This window comes from Callionymus lyra, chromosome 8 (genome assembly GCF_982586985.1).
Source record: "Callionymus lyra chromosome 8, fCalLyr1.hap1.1, whole genome shotgun sequence".
Taxonomy (NCBI): domain Eukaryota; kingdom Metazoa; phylum Chordata; class Actinopteri; order Syngnathiformes; family Callionymidae; genus Callionymus; species Callionymus lyra.
In genome coordinates, this window is record NC_141825.1 from 24,908,338 (window position 1) to 24,922,606 (window position 14,269).

Here is a 14,269-nt window from a genome sequence, read left to right on the forward strand (position 1 = left end):
TTCTTGTGACCCATTTAGAGCAAGAATATAATGATACCGGAACAACAATAGAATATATTGTATATTGTAGTAACAAGGATATATGTGTAGTATTGTGCAGTACTTGACTCTGGTGTTGTGATAGTGTAGTAACAAGGATACATGTGAATTATTGTCGAGTACTTTACTCTGGCGTTGTTTAACTGTAGTAACAAGGATATATTTATAGTATTGTCGAGTACTTGACTCTGGTGTTGTGATAGTGTAGTAACAACAATATATTTGTAGTATTGTCGAGTACTTGACTCTGTTTCTTTTAGTATTTACAGACAACATGACTCTTGACGATGTCGTAACTACTTTCATTTGTTTTCAAACCAAAATATGTCCAAACATCAACTTTTAAAGCTGCTGGAGTCACTGTATCCTCTTGTCCTCAGTCATCTCCGAGATCTTGCAGGAGCAAGTAATGACTGCTGATATTTAGCAGCCGGAAGTTTAATTGCAACACAAAAATTTACATTTATATATAATTTAAAAGTCAAATAAATGTTTTTTATTGTTTTTTAATTAGAAAAACATCACCACAGTGCTGGTGAATATCAATATAGTATTGGGAAAAATAACGCAATATTAAAGTTTATTTATTTAGTATTTTCTCGCACCCTAAGCTGTGTTGAACTCACCATTTTGTTAAATATTTCTACTTTTGTTTTCCATCTTAAGTACATCAGTACTTTACCAGAGTAGATTCTTGAGCTAGATAACATTGTTGAGCTAATGGCTACTTTCAAGAAATGCAAAATGTATTTTTCCCTTGTTTTCCAAACATAAACAGCAATAATGTTGGTCTCAATAATGTGGTGTCATGTGAGTTTGAGGAACTCACTGGAAGAGTTTTCACTCACACATCAACAGGCACTCGCAGCAGCAGAGGCAGAACCGATCCTTCGTCCTTCTGGTCCATCAGTCGGGACTCCAGCAGGTCCGTGATGGTCAGAGCGACGTGGAAGACCGCAGACAGACCTGGACCAGCAGACTTTAGAGATTGACTCACGGAAGAATCCGCCTTTCTGTGGTTTTGTCACCGCGCAGGATGATCAGATCCCAGATGGCCAGGACGGAGTCCCAGCAGGGCAGCGAGGTGAAGAGGCCCAGGAACCAGGGCACCACGAAGTGGACCGGGAAGACTCCGACCGACTCCTGCAGAGAGGAAGCAGCTATAGATCAGTGCAATCAGAATATTGAATCATTGAGTTTACAAATGTTGCAACTTTGATAATATTTATTGAAATATTGTTAACGTATAAAACAAAAAAACATTTAAAAAAAACATAACTTTTGGAACTAATTTCTAGTTAATTAATTTTTTAAAAATTGAATTCAAAAGTTTCATTATTTTCAAAATAAATGTTTTATTTGTTTTTTCATTTACACAGGTTTTCATATTCTAATGCCAAAATATATATATTTTTATTTAATATAAGACAATACCAATAGATAAAGTAGCTCAATAATCATTGTGTAAACTATTAAAAATAAACTGCTTTAATTTTTAAAATATACAAAAAACATTTCAACCTATTGATAAAGTAATTGGTGAATTTAATTATACAAAGAAATAAAAAAAATGCATAACACCACCCTTGTGTTATCTCACCTTGACCCATAGACAACACAAGGGATAACAGAAACTGTTGTTTTTTTCAGGCCTCTGGGTCAGCTTGACCCTGAGATACCACAAAAGGTTAAAAACAATGAAACCATGGAGTGTTGTTCTGATGGCGCTGGTACACTTCCATATTCTGCTCGGATCTTTTACTGCTGGCTCAGAACCTTCTGAACGATCAGTTTTCTACGGACCCCTGTAATTTAATAACACCTGCAGTGACTTTGGGTGGACAACAGGACAAGGGTGCGAGTCTGGATCAGCTTGTGAAGGCGTCAGCGAGTTCTCCTGATGCTGCAGACTGAAGCTCCCGACCCTCATGGATCAGGACATTCTGGAGATCTTTGACAAAAGGACTAGAGCAGACCTGAGATCTATCGTCTTCTACACTTGGTCAGAGTGACTTCAGGTGATGACGGATCCACTCCAGTGGCTTCGAGGAGCTCATCGCTCGAGCAGAAACACTTTCTGGAGCTTTTTATTCTTCTAACAGAACATGATACTCACCAGGTGATGGAAGAGTCTGGGCTTCCTGTGCTTCAGGATCTGCTCGAACACTCTCACTTGGTGCTGGACCCTGAGAGAGAAATATGTTTGTATCTTTCAAAAGGTCAAGGTTACATTAAAAAACATAGTGCATGTTCACTAGAGGTGCAAGAAAACATACATACACTTAAATATTGCAATATTTTATATCCAACATTGTTACTATTTAATATATATTTTATATTGTATATTTAAATGTTGTTTTTTTATTTTGGTCTTTTCAATAATATTTTTATTTTATTAAAGTTCTTTCTTGGTTTATATTTCAATTAAGTGTGTTTAATATAAAAATTATTCAATTTTTTTCCTGTACAATTAACTTTAAAATATTCACCGCTTTTGTTCATTTTTGTGTTGCGATTTAACTTTCGGCCGCTAGATGGCAGAAGTCTTCACATCCTCCGCAGCTCCACCATCTTTTAAATAATATTTTTATCTTTATCAAAGTTCTTTCTTGGTTTATATTTCAATTATATGTGTGTTTAATACAACATTATTCAATTTTTTTCCCTTTATAATTACTTTAAAATATTCACTGCTTTTGTTCATTTTTGTGTTGCGATTTAACTTTAACCGGCCGCTAGATGGCAGCAGTCTTCACATCGCCTGAAGCTCCAGCATCTTTTAAAGCTGATATTTGAAAACGGTTTGACAATATAAAAATATATCCATGTTGTTCCTACAGTGACACCGACTCTGTGCTGGCGAGTGTCTCTTACTTGCTGAACTCCAGGTCAAACAGCTGCGACAGGCATCTGGGCCGGTCCAACAGAGCCGCCAGGGCCCAGAACGCCTCCTCCTCCCCGAGCTGCATCAGCAGCACGGCAGCGATGTAGGACATCCCTGAGGGCAGCAGTACCAGGAAGTTAGAAGTTCCAAGAGAGACGCTCGACTCACACAAGAAATGGTCACGGTGGCAAAAAAGGGTTGATGGTTAAGACAGGAAATGAGTGATACAAGTAAAGTGCGTTGGGAGAATTTTCAAAATAAACCAACTCAAACGCTGATCCAATTCAATCTTAAAGTTCTTCATCATTGCTTAAGAACCACATCTCAAATCACTCGTAAAACTATCGCGTATTTCTCGCCAACAGTCTACCTGTACTTGTCCTCTGCTGCCACCATGTGTTTTATTACGGTATTACACATATTCACGCCGTTGGTGTTTGACAACTTTTTACAAAACAAAAACGTTATTGTGTTGTTTTATTAACTTGTAGACTCAAGAAAACTGTGTTATCACTCCAGGCAAAACAAGCACAAAATATTTTCTGTTATCGATTTGTTTATTTAGTTGATCTGTAGTGTTTTCCACTATTTTTTTTATTATTATTATGTTTTTCTTTATCTTTAGACTTAAATTGTATCATCTTGTTCTTTCTCTTTATTTCTCTTTGTTCTTGTTCTTATTTTATTTTGATTCTTTTTTATGAAAAATTGCTGTATTTGCTATGGCTATTGGAAAAAACAATTTCAATAAAGTTCTACCTACCTACCTATTAAATTAACGTCCTGTGAGGAAGAATATCAGCGTCATGAGAATATTGATTGATTGAATTATTTTAAATTATTTATTTAATTCACGTTTCTACATTAAAAGGTTACAATTGTTTTTAATGAATCGTTAAACACTTCCAAAATAATTATATATGTAATTAATAATGTATAATATATTATTATTATTACGGCCATCCTTTTTAAATTGAAATATAAAGGGTTACAAAGAATATTGAACTTTCTTTTAATATGTTTTATAAAAATTGATGTGTGAAAAAAATTATTTTACGTTGCCATTATTATACAAATGTTTTTATATTGAATCAAAAAGGGTAGGAATAAAGTAATATATATTATTATATATATTTTATTATTGTAATCAGAATATAAAGATGAATGTGTAAAATAAATTAATCCAATTTGAATTTTTTTTTTTTTTTTAGAAAAGTTCAAAGAAGTCAACCATATACAAAATATTTATCTATTTTTTTTAAACGGAAAATCAATTTTAAAGAAATCTTAGTTCCTAAATTTGACAACATTTAATTATTCTGTAATCCTCCGTCTTATTTTATTCACCATAGATGATTTTAGCAATGTTTAATTTTTTGTAAACCTTGTTTTTTTTGGCTATTGTGACTCGTTTACTCACGTGACATAACTTTCGTCAGCGTGTTTCGTCTGAATCATTTCTGGTAACCGTCATCAATATATAGGAAACGCCTGAGACCGCTCACCTTGACAGTACCCGACCTGCGGGTTGTACTTGGCGTAGGCGATGAGGACTCTGAAGAGCTTGGCCTGACCCTCGATGGCTTCGGGACTGTCGCCCATCAGAGACTGGTGTGTGGGAAACGCTCGCTCTGTGAGAGCGAAACCACGGTTGATCTCTCAGCAGGACGCCGGTGCCAGTCTGACGCAAGGGGGGGGAACTCACGTAGGTCCAGGGCCACCTGGCGGAACAGAGAGACGTCGTCCTCGGAGCGCCCGGGCCCGTCGCAGCTGGCCGGCGGCTCGTTCAGGCCCGGGTGGTTCTGAGTGTCGCTCAGTGTGGCGATGGCGGACAGAATACTGTACTCGCTGATACCCAGGTCCACCAGGGGTTCCCGGACCTCCAGCAGGCACTTCTGTGAGAAGAATGAACAAAGAGAAAAAAAGCAGAACTTAAGCAAGTTGTATTTAGAGACAATAAAATAATACAAAATAAAATTGTTAGCTGTCATTTTCAGAAACATTTTTGATTGTTCTTCACAGATCAGTTCTACTCTGACCTATAAATGCAGTCACTTTAGGCCATGACTGTTCCAAACACAAAGTAGCACCTGTCTTTGTTTTTTTCTGGATTAGATGAGGAGCTCAGTCATGCAGGAGAGACTCGGAGTAGAACCCCTGCTCCTCCACGTGGAGTCAGTCGGACTCCTGGACGCCTCCCTCTGACCTTTCACCTCCGTCTCACCTGATAGCTGAAGTGGCTCGTCGCCCTCACAGCGTCGACGTCGAGGAGACACTTCCACACTCGCCCGCGGAGGCTCGCCGGGACGCCCATCCTGATGAAGCGCTCGACCTGGAAGGAGACGAGGGTGAGACGGCGGGTGAGACGGCGGGTGAGACGGCGGGTGAGACGAGGGTGAGACGGCGGGTGAGACGAGGGTGAGAGGAGGGTGAGAGGAGGGTGAGAGGAGGGTGAGACGGCGGGTGAGACGAGGGTGAGAGGAGGGTGAGAGGAGGGTGAGAGGCGGGTGAGACGGCGGGTGAGACGGCGGGTGAGACGAGGGTGAGACGAGGGTGAGACGAGGGTGAGACGAGGGTGAGTCGTTCACGTCGGAGTCACCTGAGTCTTGCAGATGAAGCTGGATCCATTCCAGTAGCTGAGGAGTTCGCAGAGTTCTTTGACCCTCGCCGAGCTCATCTGTGGGGAACTGACACAGAAAGCAAATGAATAAACATGAACATAACATGAATAAACATGAACATAACATGAATAAACATGAACATAACATGAACAAGCTTGTACTTGCAACAACATCACCAGAAAAAACAACATGCTCAAGGGATGTTTCATAGTTCAGTTGTTGTTGTCAGCTTTATTTTAAAGACTGAAGAGTGTTTTTCAATTTCTATAAACGTGTTTTCCCCCATTTAAACACTTGTAGTTCCTAAATAAAAATAAAAGTTGATCACTTCTGTGTTTGCGTGTTAGCTGTACAACAACTGACAGTTATAATACATATATATTCAACTTTTATAGTATATTAACGTCTTAAATTACAGCTAAATAAAGTATTTTGTCTATTATGTCATACAAACGTGTCGCTCTGTCACAGAGACAGTGGAAGCTAAGCTAGCTCTGTTGTTAGCATGCACCTGTAGTCGTGACATCTGTGGTGACGTTTCTGTTCTTTTCTTTTAGTGACAGCGAAACCGTATTCGTCGAAACGCAGGTTTGCACTGCGACGTCTGAGCGTCGAGCTCCTGCTGATCCTCCTCATGATGTCGCGTCCAGAAGAGACTTTGAGGACCAGCGACCGGCGACAACAACGAACTAACGGGCTTTCAAAACTGCTCGCCAAGAATGACAGAGCGCACCCGATTGGTCGAATAAGGGTAGACTCTGATTTTTAACCAATCAGAGAGTGGATCTTGTGTGACGCGACAATCTTGACACGCCCACTGAAGATACTTCGCTGCCGTGAGCCAGAAATAAGTTATTTTTATTATTTTATTATTTTATTTTATTATTTTATCACTGTAGGGACAACATGGATATATATTTGTCGTATTGTCGAAACAAATTTCAAATATCAGCTTTAAAAGATGCTGGATCTGCGGCGGATGTGAAGACTGCCATATTTTATCCATTTTTAATATATTTAATTCAAACTGCTTTTTTTTTTTTTTAATATTTTCCGTAGTTAAACGACTCCAATAGAGATTAAAGGCTCTAAAAAAAAAGCTTATGTAGTTAGCAGGACGAACATTTGATGTGGAGAAAAATAGTCTCTACGAACTTGTTTACATGTTTATCTTTTATTGAGTATTTATGAGATATTGTGATTCTATTTTTCTGAAAACACTACAAGATATGATTGACAAGTTATTAAAACAAGGTTCGGTTTCGTCCGTTGAACCTCGTGGCTCTTTATTCTCGACACAACAACAAAAGTCATAACAAACACAATAAGTCCAGCATCGTGACGTCACCAAGCAGTTCAGAACTCTGGCCGAGGAACGCTCTGGTGTCGCTCCACCGTGTAGATGGTCTGGTAACCGTCGTCCCAGGCGAAGAGCTGCTGGTCCCCGGGGTGGTAGTGGATGCTGCTGTGGCTCGTGTAGCGCTTTGGGAAGAACATGACGGGACTCTCGTCACTGCGGAGAGATGAACGTTATTATTATTTTATTTTATTTTATTTTATTTTATTTTATTTTATTTTATTTTATTTTATTTTATTTTATTTTATTTTATTTTATTTTATTTTATTTTATTTTCAATAACTGAATTCAATATTTACGCAATATTCAAGGTTTAATTTGTTATTTTTCTTTAATTATTATTATTATTTATTTATTTTTAACATAGAGTTTCATATTTTAAAGCAGCTCTATGCGAGTTCTATGTCGAGCCACACCAGTGGACTAAAGTGGTAGTGTTTAGCCCGGCGGGAGACTACATTTCCCATGAGCACTCGTGAGAAAAGTGGCAAAAGTCGCCATGTTTGCAGCAGTTGATGAATGTTGTGTTTCCAGACTTCATTGATGAATGAAGGATGAAACTGATGAGGTAATGAATCATTGTAATGAAATATGATATGACGGCTTTGAAAATAACATCACTTTAACTTTGTTTTCGTTTGTAAATAATATAACTTTAAGTTTGTTTTTGTTTGTAAATAACATCACTTTAACTTTGTTTTCGTTTGTAAATAATATAACTTTAAGTTTGTTTTTGTTTGTAAATAACATAACTTTAACTTTGTTTTTGTTTGTAAATAACATCACTTTAACTTTGTTTTTGTTTGTAAATAATATAACTTTAAGTTTGTTTTTGTTTGTAAATAACATCACTTTAACTTTGTTTTCGTTTGTAAATAATATAACTTTAAGTTTGTTTTTGTTTGTAAATAACACAACTTTAACTTTGTTTTTGTTTGTAAATAACATAACTTTAACTTTGTTTTTGTTTGTAAATAACATAACTTTAACTTTGTTTTTGTTTGTAAATAACACAACTTTAACTTTGTTTTTGTTTGTAAATAACACAACTTTAACTTTGTTTTTGTTTGTAAATAACATCACTTTAACTTTGTTTTTGTACCGTAACCCCCCCCCCCCCCTCACCACAACCAGTAGATATGTAGCATGTTCACACCATCAAGAAACAATTTATTTTTCTTATTGATTCTTGTTTGAAAAGTCATTTCAATTCCATTTCAAACACAGCGCACAGTGGCAACGTTTTTATATATCGAAATTAAAAAAGCTATGTATTTAAAAAATGTAAAATTTAGAAAATTTATTTTGGAATTTTCCGATTATTTAACTCTGTGTGGAAAGAAAATAATTCCGCTTGAAAGTATTTACTTTTTCAAATTAAATGATAAATGAGACTAATTGAACCTTTTTAATATATGCAGTAAATTATTTAATTCAGTTAAATAAAAATAATTAATTAAATGCTTAAATGCTAAAACATTATTTCAAAAAGCACCGAAATTGATATACTATTTTCAACCATTCAATAGTCCGAAGGGACTGATTTACTTATTTTAAAGGGGTTTTAGGTTTTTTTCAGTGGGGGGTTTAAGTTCAGTGGCGCCCCCTGCTGGAGACCTAAGGGCTCTCACGACCTTTGAACCCAGAGACAGTGTGACGAACACACCTGTGGAAGGTGTCGTGGATGTCGTAGACGCACTGGATGGTGGACCGGCCCCCGAAGGGACTGTTGTAGACCACGTAGAGGGTCCCGCACATGAGGAAGGCGCCCTCGGCGTCGCGGCTCTTACAGGGCGTGTCCCAGGTGTGCTCCACCGCCAGACTCACTGCCACACAAAACAACACAACGTTGTGTAGACGACACACACACACACACCGGCGACGGTCAACGCACGCTTGTCCAGTTTGGTCAGGATCAGGTTCCCGGCATAATCCGGGTCGGCGTGAACCACCCACAGGCCCAGCTCGTCCACGGCCAGGTCCAGGTAGGTGTCGGGGTTCAGGCCGTAGACCGGCAGGCGGCCCGCCCCGGGGAGGAGGGTGCTGTCCACCACGGCGCCGCTCTTCAGCGCCACCTGCAGGACGAGAGCGGAATGACGACCTGTTGCTATGGCGGTCGCGAGGACGGGGTGTGGATTTGTGTGTCTGTTTGTGCATTTGTGTGTCTGTGTGTGCATTTGTGTGTCTGTGTGTGCATTTGTGTGTCTGTGTGTGGATTTGTGTGTCTGTCTATTCATTTGTGTGTCTGTGTGTGGATTTGTGTGTCTGTGTGTGGATTTGTGTGTCTGTGTGTGCATTTGTGTGTCTGTGTGTGAATTTGTGTGTGCATTTGTGTGTCTGTGTGTGCATTTGTGTGTCTGTGTGTGGATTTGTGTGTCTGTGTATTCATTTGTGTGTCTGTGTGTGGATTTGTGTGTCTGTGTGTGGATTTGGGTGTGCATTTGTGTGTCTGTGTGTGGATTTGTGTGTGGATTTGTGTGTCTGTGTGTGGATTTGTGTGTCTGTGTGTGCATTTGTGTGTCTGTGTATTCATTTGTGTGTCTGTGTGTGGATTTGTGTGTCTGTGAGTGGATTTCTGTGTCTGTGTGTGCATTTGTGTGTCTGTGTAATCATTTGTGTGTCTGTGAGTGGATTTGTGTTTCTATGTCTGCATTTGTGTGTCTGACCTTGAGGATCTGGTTGGGGGTGTCGGCCTTGTGGTAGTACAGGAAGCCGTTGTAGACCACGTGACCCGTCCCTTGCCAGCCAGCGGGCAGCTGGAGGACTCTGGGCGGGGGGGTGGAGGTCCTCTCCGTGAAGGTCTGAAGGGAGGTGAACTCCAGCACCGTGTGGTTCTGGACCCCGCTCAGCAGGTAGATCTGGACACAGGGTTCCTTAGCACGCCCTCTGGTGGCCACACGGGTGATGACAGGGACTGACCTTCTCGGATCCTTCCGTCGGGTCCTTGAACCAGCATCCAGACGTCTCTCCCATCTTCTTGACGATCTTCAGGGACTTGATCTGACTCAGAGCCATGGTGCAGTCTGCAGACATCAGTGACCTCTGTGACCTCTGACATGACCTTTACCCTGACACTACTGTTCTCCTTCTGTCGTCATGACAACAGCTATATTTTCTTTCCTTCATCTCAAACCTGCTTCAAACTTTGATTCGCACTTTACTGCTTCTTCCCCCTTTCATCACCCATTTATTCATCCATCATCACCCGTTCATCCATCATCACCCCTTCATCCATCCATCCATCATCAACCCTTCATCCATCATCACCCTTTCATCCATCCATCCATCATCATCCATCCATCCATCATCACCCCTTCATTCATCTATCATCACCCCTTCATCCATCCATCATCACCCCTTCATCCATCCATCCATCATCACCCCTTCATTCATCTATCATCACCCCTTCATCCATCCATCATCACCCCTTCATCCATCCATCTATCATCACCCCTTCATCCATCATCACCCCTTCATCCATCCATCCATCATCACCCCTTCATTCATCTATCATCACCCCTTCATCCATCCATCATCACCCCTTCATCCATCCATCTATCATCACCCCTTCATCCATCCATCCATCCATCCATCATCACCCCTTCATTCATCTATCATCACCCCTTCATCCATCCATCATCACCCCTTCATCCATCCATCCATCATCACCCCCTCATCCATCATCACCCCTTCATTCATCTATCATCACCCCTTCATCCATCCATCATCACCCCTTCATCCATCCATCCATCATCACCCCTTCATTCATCCATCATCACCCCTTCATCCATCCATCATCACCCCTTCATCCATCCATCCATCATCACCCCTTCATTCATCCATCATCACCCCTTCATTCATCCATCATCACCCCTTCATTCATCCATCCCTAGAGAAAAAAGAACTAGCAGCTTCTGGTCAGGACTACAGTCTCCTGACTATGATGTCATCATCCATCGCCACACCAGCTCCTCACCGCTCTGCAGCTGGATCTTGGCCTTGGTCTTGATCTGGTCCAGCTCGGCCGCCTGGATCTGCTGCTCCAGCAGAGCCTCCTCCATCTCGATGTCCGTCTGCACCGGCATCTTGTTCTCCAGGTACTCCAGCTCCCGTTCCACCCGGTCCACCCGGGCCGACACGCCGTCCACCTGGCTCCTGACCTCTGACCTGTACGCACACACACACACAGACACACACACACACACACACACACACACACACACACCGGCTCAGTGGGCGTCCTGGTCTGAGGTCTGAAGGACGCACCTGAGGACTTTGACCGTGGACACGTAGGCTCGGACCTCCGAGGAGAGGTCGTAGGTCTTCTGGGTGGCGGTGACCGAGTTCTGCTCGCAGCGGCTCAGACGCTCCTGAAGAGACATCCCCGTCAGATCCAGATGCAGCCGCCATTTTGACTCTCCACTGACTCTAGACCTGCGTCAACACTGGTGCACGAGGCTCGAGGAGAAGGTCAAGGACGAGTCGATAAAAGAGATTTCATGAAGTTGATGGACAGAAGTTGTCGTGGAAACGCTGAACTGTCCATACAAGTCTGTAAAGACGCAGGTCGAGACAACAGAAGCTGCAGGTTCAGGAAATCAGTTCATCTTCTACAGTAACACGTCGTCATGACAACAAATGAGAAAATCAACTTTTACTGTTCAAGGTTGAAAAAGAGAACATTTGTGTGTCTGCGTGTGTATTTGTGTGTCTGTGGATTTGTGTGTCTGCGTATGCATTTGTGTGTCTGTGTGTGGATTTGTGTGTCTGTGGATTTGTACGTCTGTGTGTGTATTTGTGTGTCTGCGTATGCATTTGTGTGTCTGTGTGTGGATTTGTGTGTCTGTGTGCATTTGTGTGTCTGTGGATTTGTGTGTCTGCGTATGCATTTGTGTGTCTGTGTGTGGATTTGTGTGTCTGTGGATTTGTACGTCTGTGTGTGGATTTGTGTGTCTGTGGATTTGTGTGCCTGCGTATGCATTTGTGTGTCTGTGTGTGGATTTGTGTGTCTGTGTGCATTTGTGTGTCTGTGTGCATTTGTGTGTCTGTGGATTTGTGTGTCTGCGTATGCATTTGTGTGTCTGTGTGTGGATTTGTGTGTGTATGCATTTGTGTGTCTGTGTGTGGATTTGTGTGTGTATGCATTTGTGTGTCTGTGTGTGCATTTGTGTGTATGTGTGTGTGTATGCATTTGTGTGTCTGTGTGTGCATTTGTGTGTCTGTGTGGTTTTGTGTGTCTATTTATGCATTTGTGTGTCTGTGTGTGCATTTGTGTGTCTGTGTGTGGTTTTGTGTGTCTGTGTATGCATTTGTGTGTCTGTGTGTGTCTGTGTGTGGACTTGTGTGTCTGTGTGTGCATTTGTGTGTCTGTGTGTGGATTTTTGTGTCTGTGTATGCATTTGTGTGTCTGTTTATGCATTTGTGTGTCTGTGTGTGGATTTGTGTGTTTGTGTATGCATTTGTGTGTCTGTTTATGCATTTGTGTGTCTGTGTGTGGATTTGTGTGTCTGTGTATGCATTTGTGTGTCTGTTTATACATTTGTGTGTCTGTGTATGCATTTGTGTGTCTGTGTGTGTCTGTGTGTGGATTTGTCTGTCTGTGTATGCATTTGTGTGTCTGTGTGTGGATTTGTGTGTCTGTATGCATTTGTATGTATGTGTGTGGATTTGTGTGCATTTATATGTCTGTGTGTGCATTTGTGTCTGTGTTACTGTGTGTCTGTGTGTACATTTGTGTTTCTGTTCTGCGTTTGTGTGTCTTTGTTTGCATTTGTGTGTCTGTGTTCATGTGTCCGTGTGCGTCTGTGTCTTAACTTATGTGTCAGTGTTCGCATTTGTGTTCCTCTGTGTGTGAATTGGTGTCTTTCTGTGCATTTGTGTGTCTGTGTATGGATTTGTGTGTCTGTGTGTGGATTTGTTTGTCTGTGTGTGCATTTGTGTGTCTGTGTGTGCATTTGTGTGTCTGTGTGTACATTTGTGTGTCTGTGTGTGCATTTGTGTGTCTGTGTGTGGATTTGTGTGTCTGTGTGTGCATTTGTGTGTCTGTGTGTGCATTTGTGTGTCTGAGTGTGGATTTGTGTGTCTGTGTGTGCATTTGTGTGGCTGTGTGTGCATTTGTGTGTCTGTGTGTACATTTGTGTGTCTGTGTGTGGATTTGTGTGTCTGTGTGTGAATGTATGTGTCTGTTCTGCGTTTGTGTGTCTTTGTTTGCATTTGTGTGTCTGTGTTCATGTGTACGTGTGCGTCTGTGTGTTAACTTATGTGTCAGTATTCGCATTTGTGTTTCTGTGTGTGTGTGTATTTAGGTGTCTTTCTGTGCATTTGTGTATATGTGTTAATTTGTGTGTCTGTGAGTGCATTTGTGTGAGTGAATTTGTATGTGTGTGTATGTGTGTGTGTGTGTGTGTGTGTGTGTGTGTGTGTGTGTGTGTGTGGGGTGTGTGTGTGTGTGTGTGTGTGTGTGTGTGTGTGTGTGTGTGTGTGTGTGTGTGTGTGTGTGTGTGTGTGTGTGTGTGTGTGTGTGTGTGTGTGTGTGTGTGTGTGCGCACATGTCTCTTCACTCACAAACAAAAAACACTCAGAGAGTGTTAGCAGATTCGGCCCCGGGGCCTAAGTTTGACAGACGTGGTCTCAGAAGTCGGCTGTGATTATTATGGGATGCTGAGTGAACATGCTGCAGCCAGATGAGTGAGTGAACGACACACACACACTCGATCCTGCCTCAAGAACACGGCTGATGAAAAACACACGCACGTGTCAAACTTGTTCTCACAAAAGAACTCTGGTCGCACACCCGGGTCACCGGGTCTCACCTCCATCTGGGCCAGTCTCCTCTCCAGGTACTGGATGATGAACGAGTCGTGACTGGAGCTCTGACCCCGGACCACCGGACCGCCGGTCAGACAGAACACGAGCGTGCACAAGAACCACAGATCCATGTTGGCTCCAGAACTTTTCCTCACAGCAACCGCTCCAGAAATGTTCTGACCCGACGGATCATCGGTTCCGTCCCTCCCTCCCTCCGCGGGCCCACCCTTCCTTCCCGGACTCGTGCGTGGAATGAGAGAAGTTCTGGCTGCAGAAGGTCCACTTCAGGATCTGAAGCAGCTGGACCACGTCAGCAGAATCTGTTTCGATGAAGATGAGGATCAGCACCTCCGAGTCTGAAGTGGGACTTTTGTTTCTGAGTGACTGAAGTGGAAAAACATTGATAAGTGAAGGTTTTATTTTTGTTTCCTCCTCATCAGGCAGTCGTTCTTTTTCTTTCACTCTTTCTCTGATCGTTCACTTTGTTCAGGAGGTGAAAAGTTCACGAGAGTAAACTAGGTCAACAGTTAGTGACGTAATACCACAGGTCGTCCACGAGGA

The 14,269-nt window shown here is 41.8% G+C and overlaps 2 protein-coding genes across 2 annotated transcripts in view; both read right to left on the reverse strand.

Moving 5' to 3' along the window:
• LOC148074359 (uncharacterized) overlaps positions 1–6,201 on the reverse strand; it is a 33,734-nt gene extending 27,533 nt beyond the window's left edge. The window contains exons 1-9 of the mRNA XM_087797579.1: positions 6,056–6,201; positions 5,523–5,610; positions 5,148–5,255; positions 4,629–4,818; positions 4,429–4,554; positions 2,914–3,037; positions 2,156–2,225; positions 1,068–1,182; positions 888–1,005 (exon numbers count right to left, since the gene is read on the reverse strand). Of these exons, the coding sequence (XP_087653705.1) occupies positions 888–1,005; positions 1,068–1,182; positions 2,156–2,225; positions 2,914–3,037; positions 4,429–4,554; positions 4,629–4,818; positions 5,148–5,255; positions 5,523–5,610; positions 6,056–6,180 (1,064 nt within the window). The 5' untranslated portion in view covers positions 6,181–6,201. The remainder of the gene's footprint in view (positions 1–887; positions 1,006–1,067; positions 1,183–2,155; positions 2,226–2,913; positions 3,038–4,428; positions 4,555–4,628; positions 4,819–5,147; positions 5,256–5,522; positions 5,611–6,055) is intronic.
• A 504-nt stretch (positions 6,202–6,705) lies between these two features.
• Positions 6,706–13,867, reverse strand: olfml1 (olfactomedin-like 1). Its single transcript, XM_087797349.1, has 8 exons — positions 13,714–13,867; positions 11,168–11,271; positions 10,878–11,068; positions 9,821–9,924; positions 9,568–9,759; positions 8,796–8,976; positions 8,568–8,727; positions 6,706–7,057 (listed from the first exon to the last, which is right to left on the reverse strand). The coding sequence occupies exons 1-8, from the start codon at positions 13,837–13,839 to the stop codon at positions 6,901–6,903; spliced, it is 1,215 nt and encodes a 404-aa protein (XP_087653475.1). The 5' UTR covers positions 13,840–13,867; the 3' UTR covers positions 6,706–6,900.
• Between the last annotated feature and the right edge of the window lie 402 nt (positions 13,868–14,269).

Bases quoted from the DNA above. Each gene is read 5' to 3' on its own strand.
- olfml1 (XM_087797349.1), bottom strand. From the start codon at position 13,839: ATGGATCTGTGGTTCTTGTGCACGCTCGTGTTCTGTCTGACCGGCGGT. The intron at 11,069-11,167 runs GTGCGTCCTTCA...GTGTGCGTACAG, and splicing joins TCCACGGTCAAAGTCCTCAG to GTCAGAGGTCAGGAGCCAGG. The intron at 8,977-9,567 runs GTCAGACACACA...CTCGTCCTGCAG, and splicing joins CCCCCAACCAGATCCTCAAG to GTGGCGCTGAAGAGCGGCGC.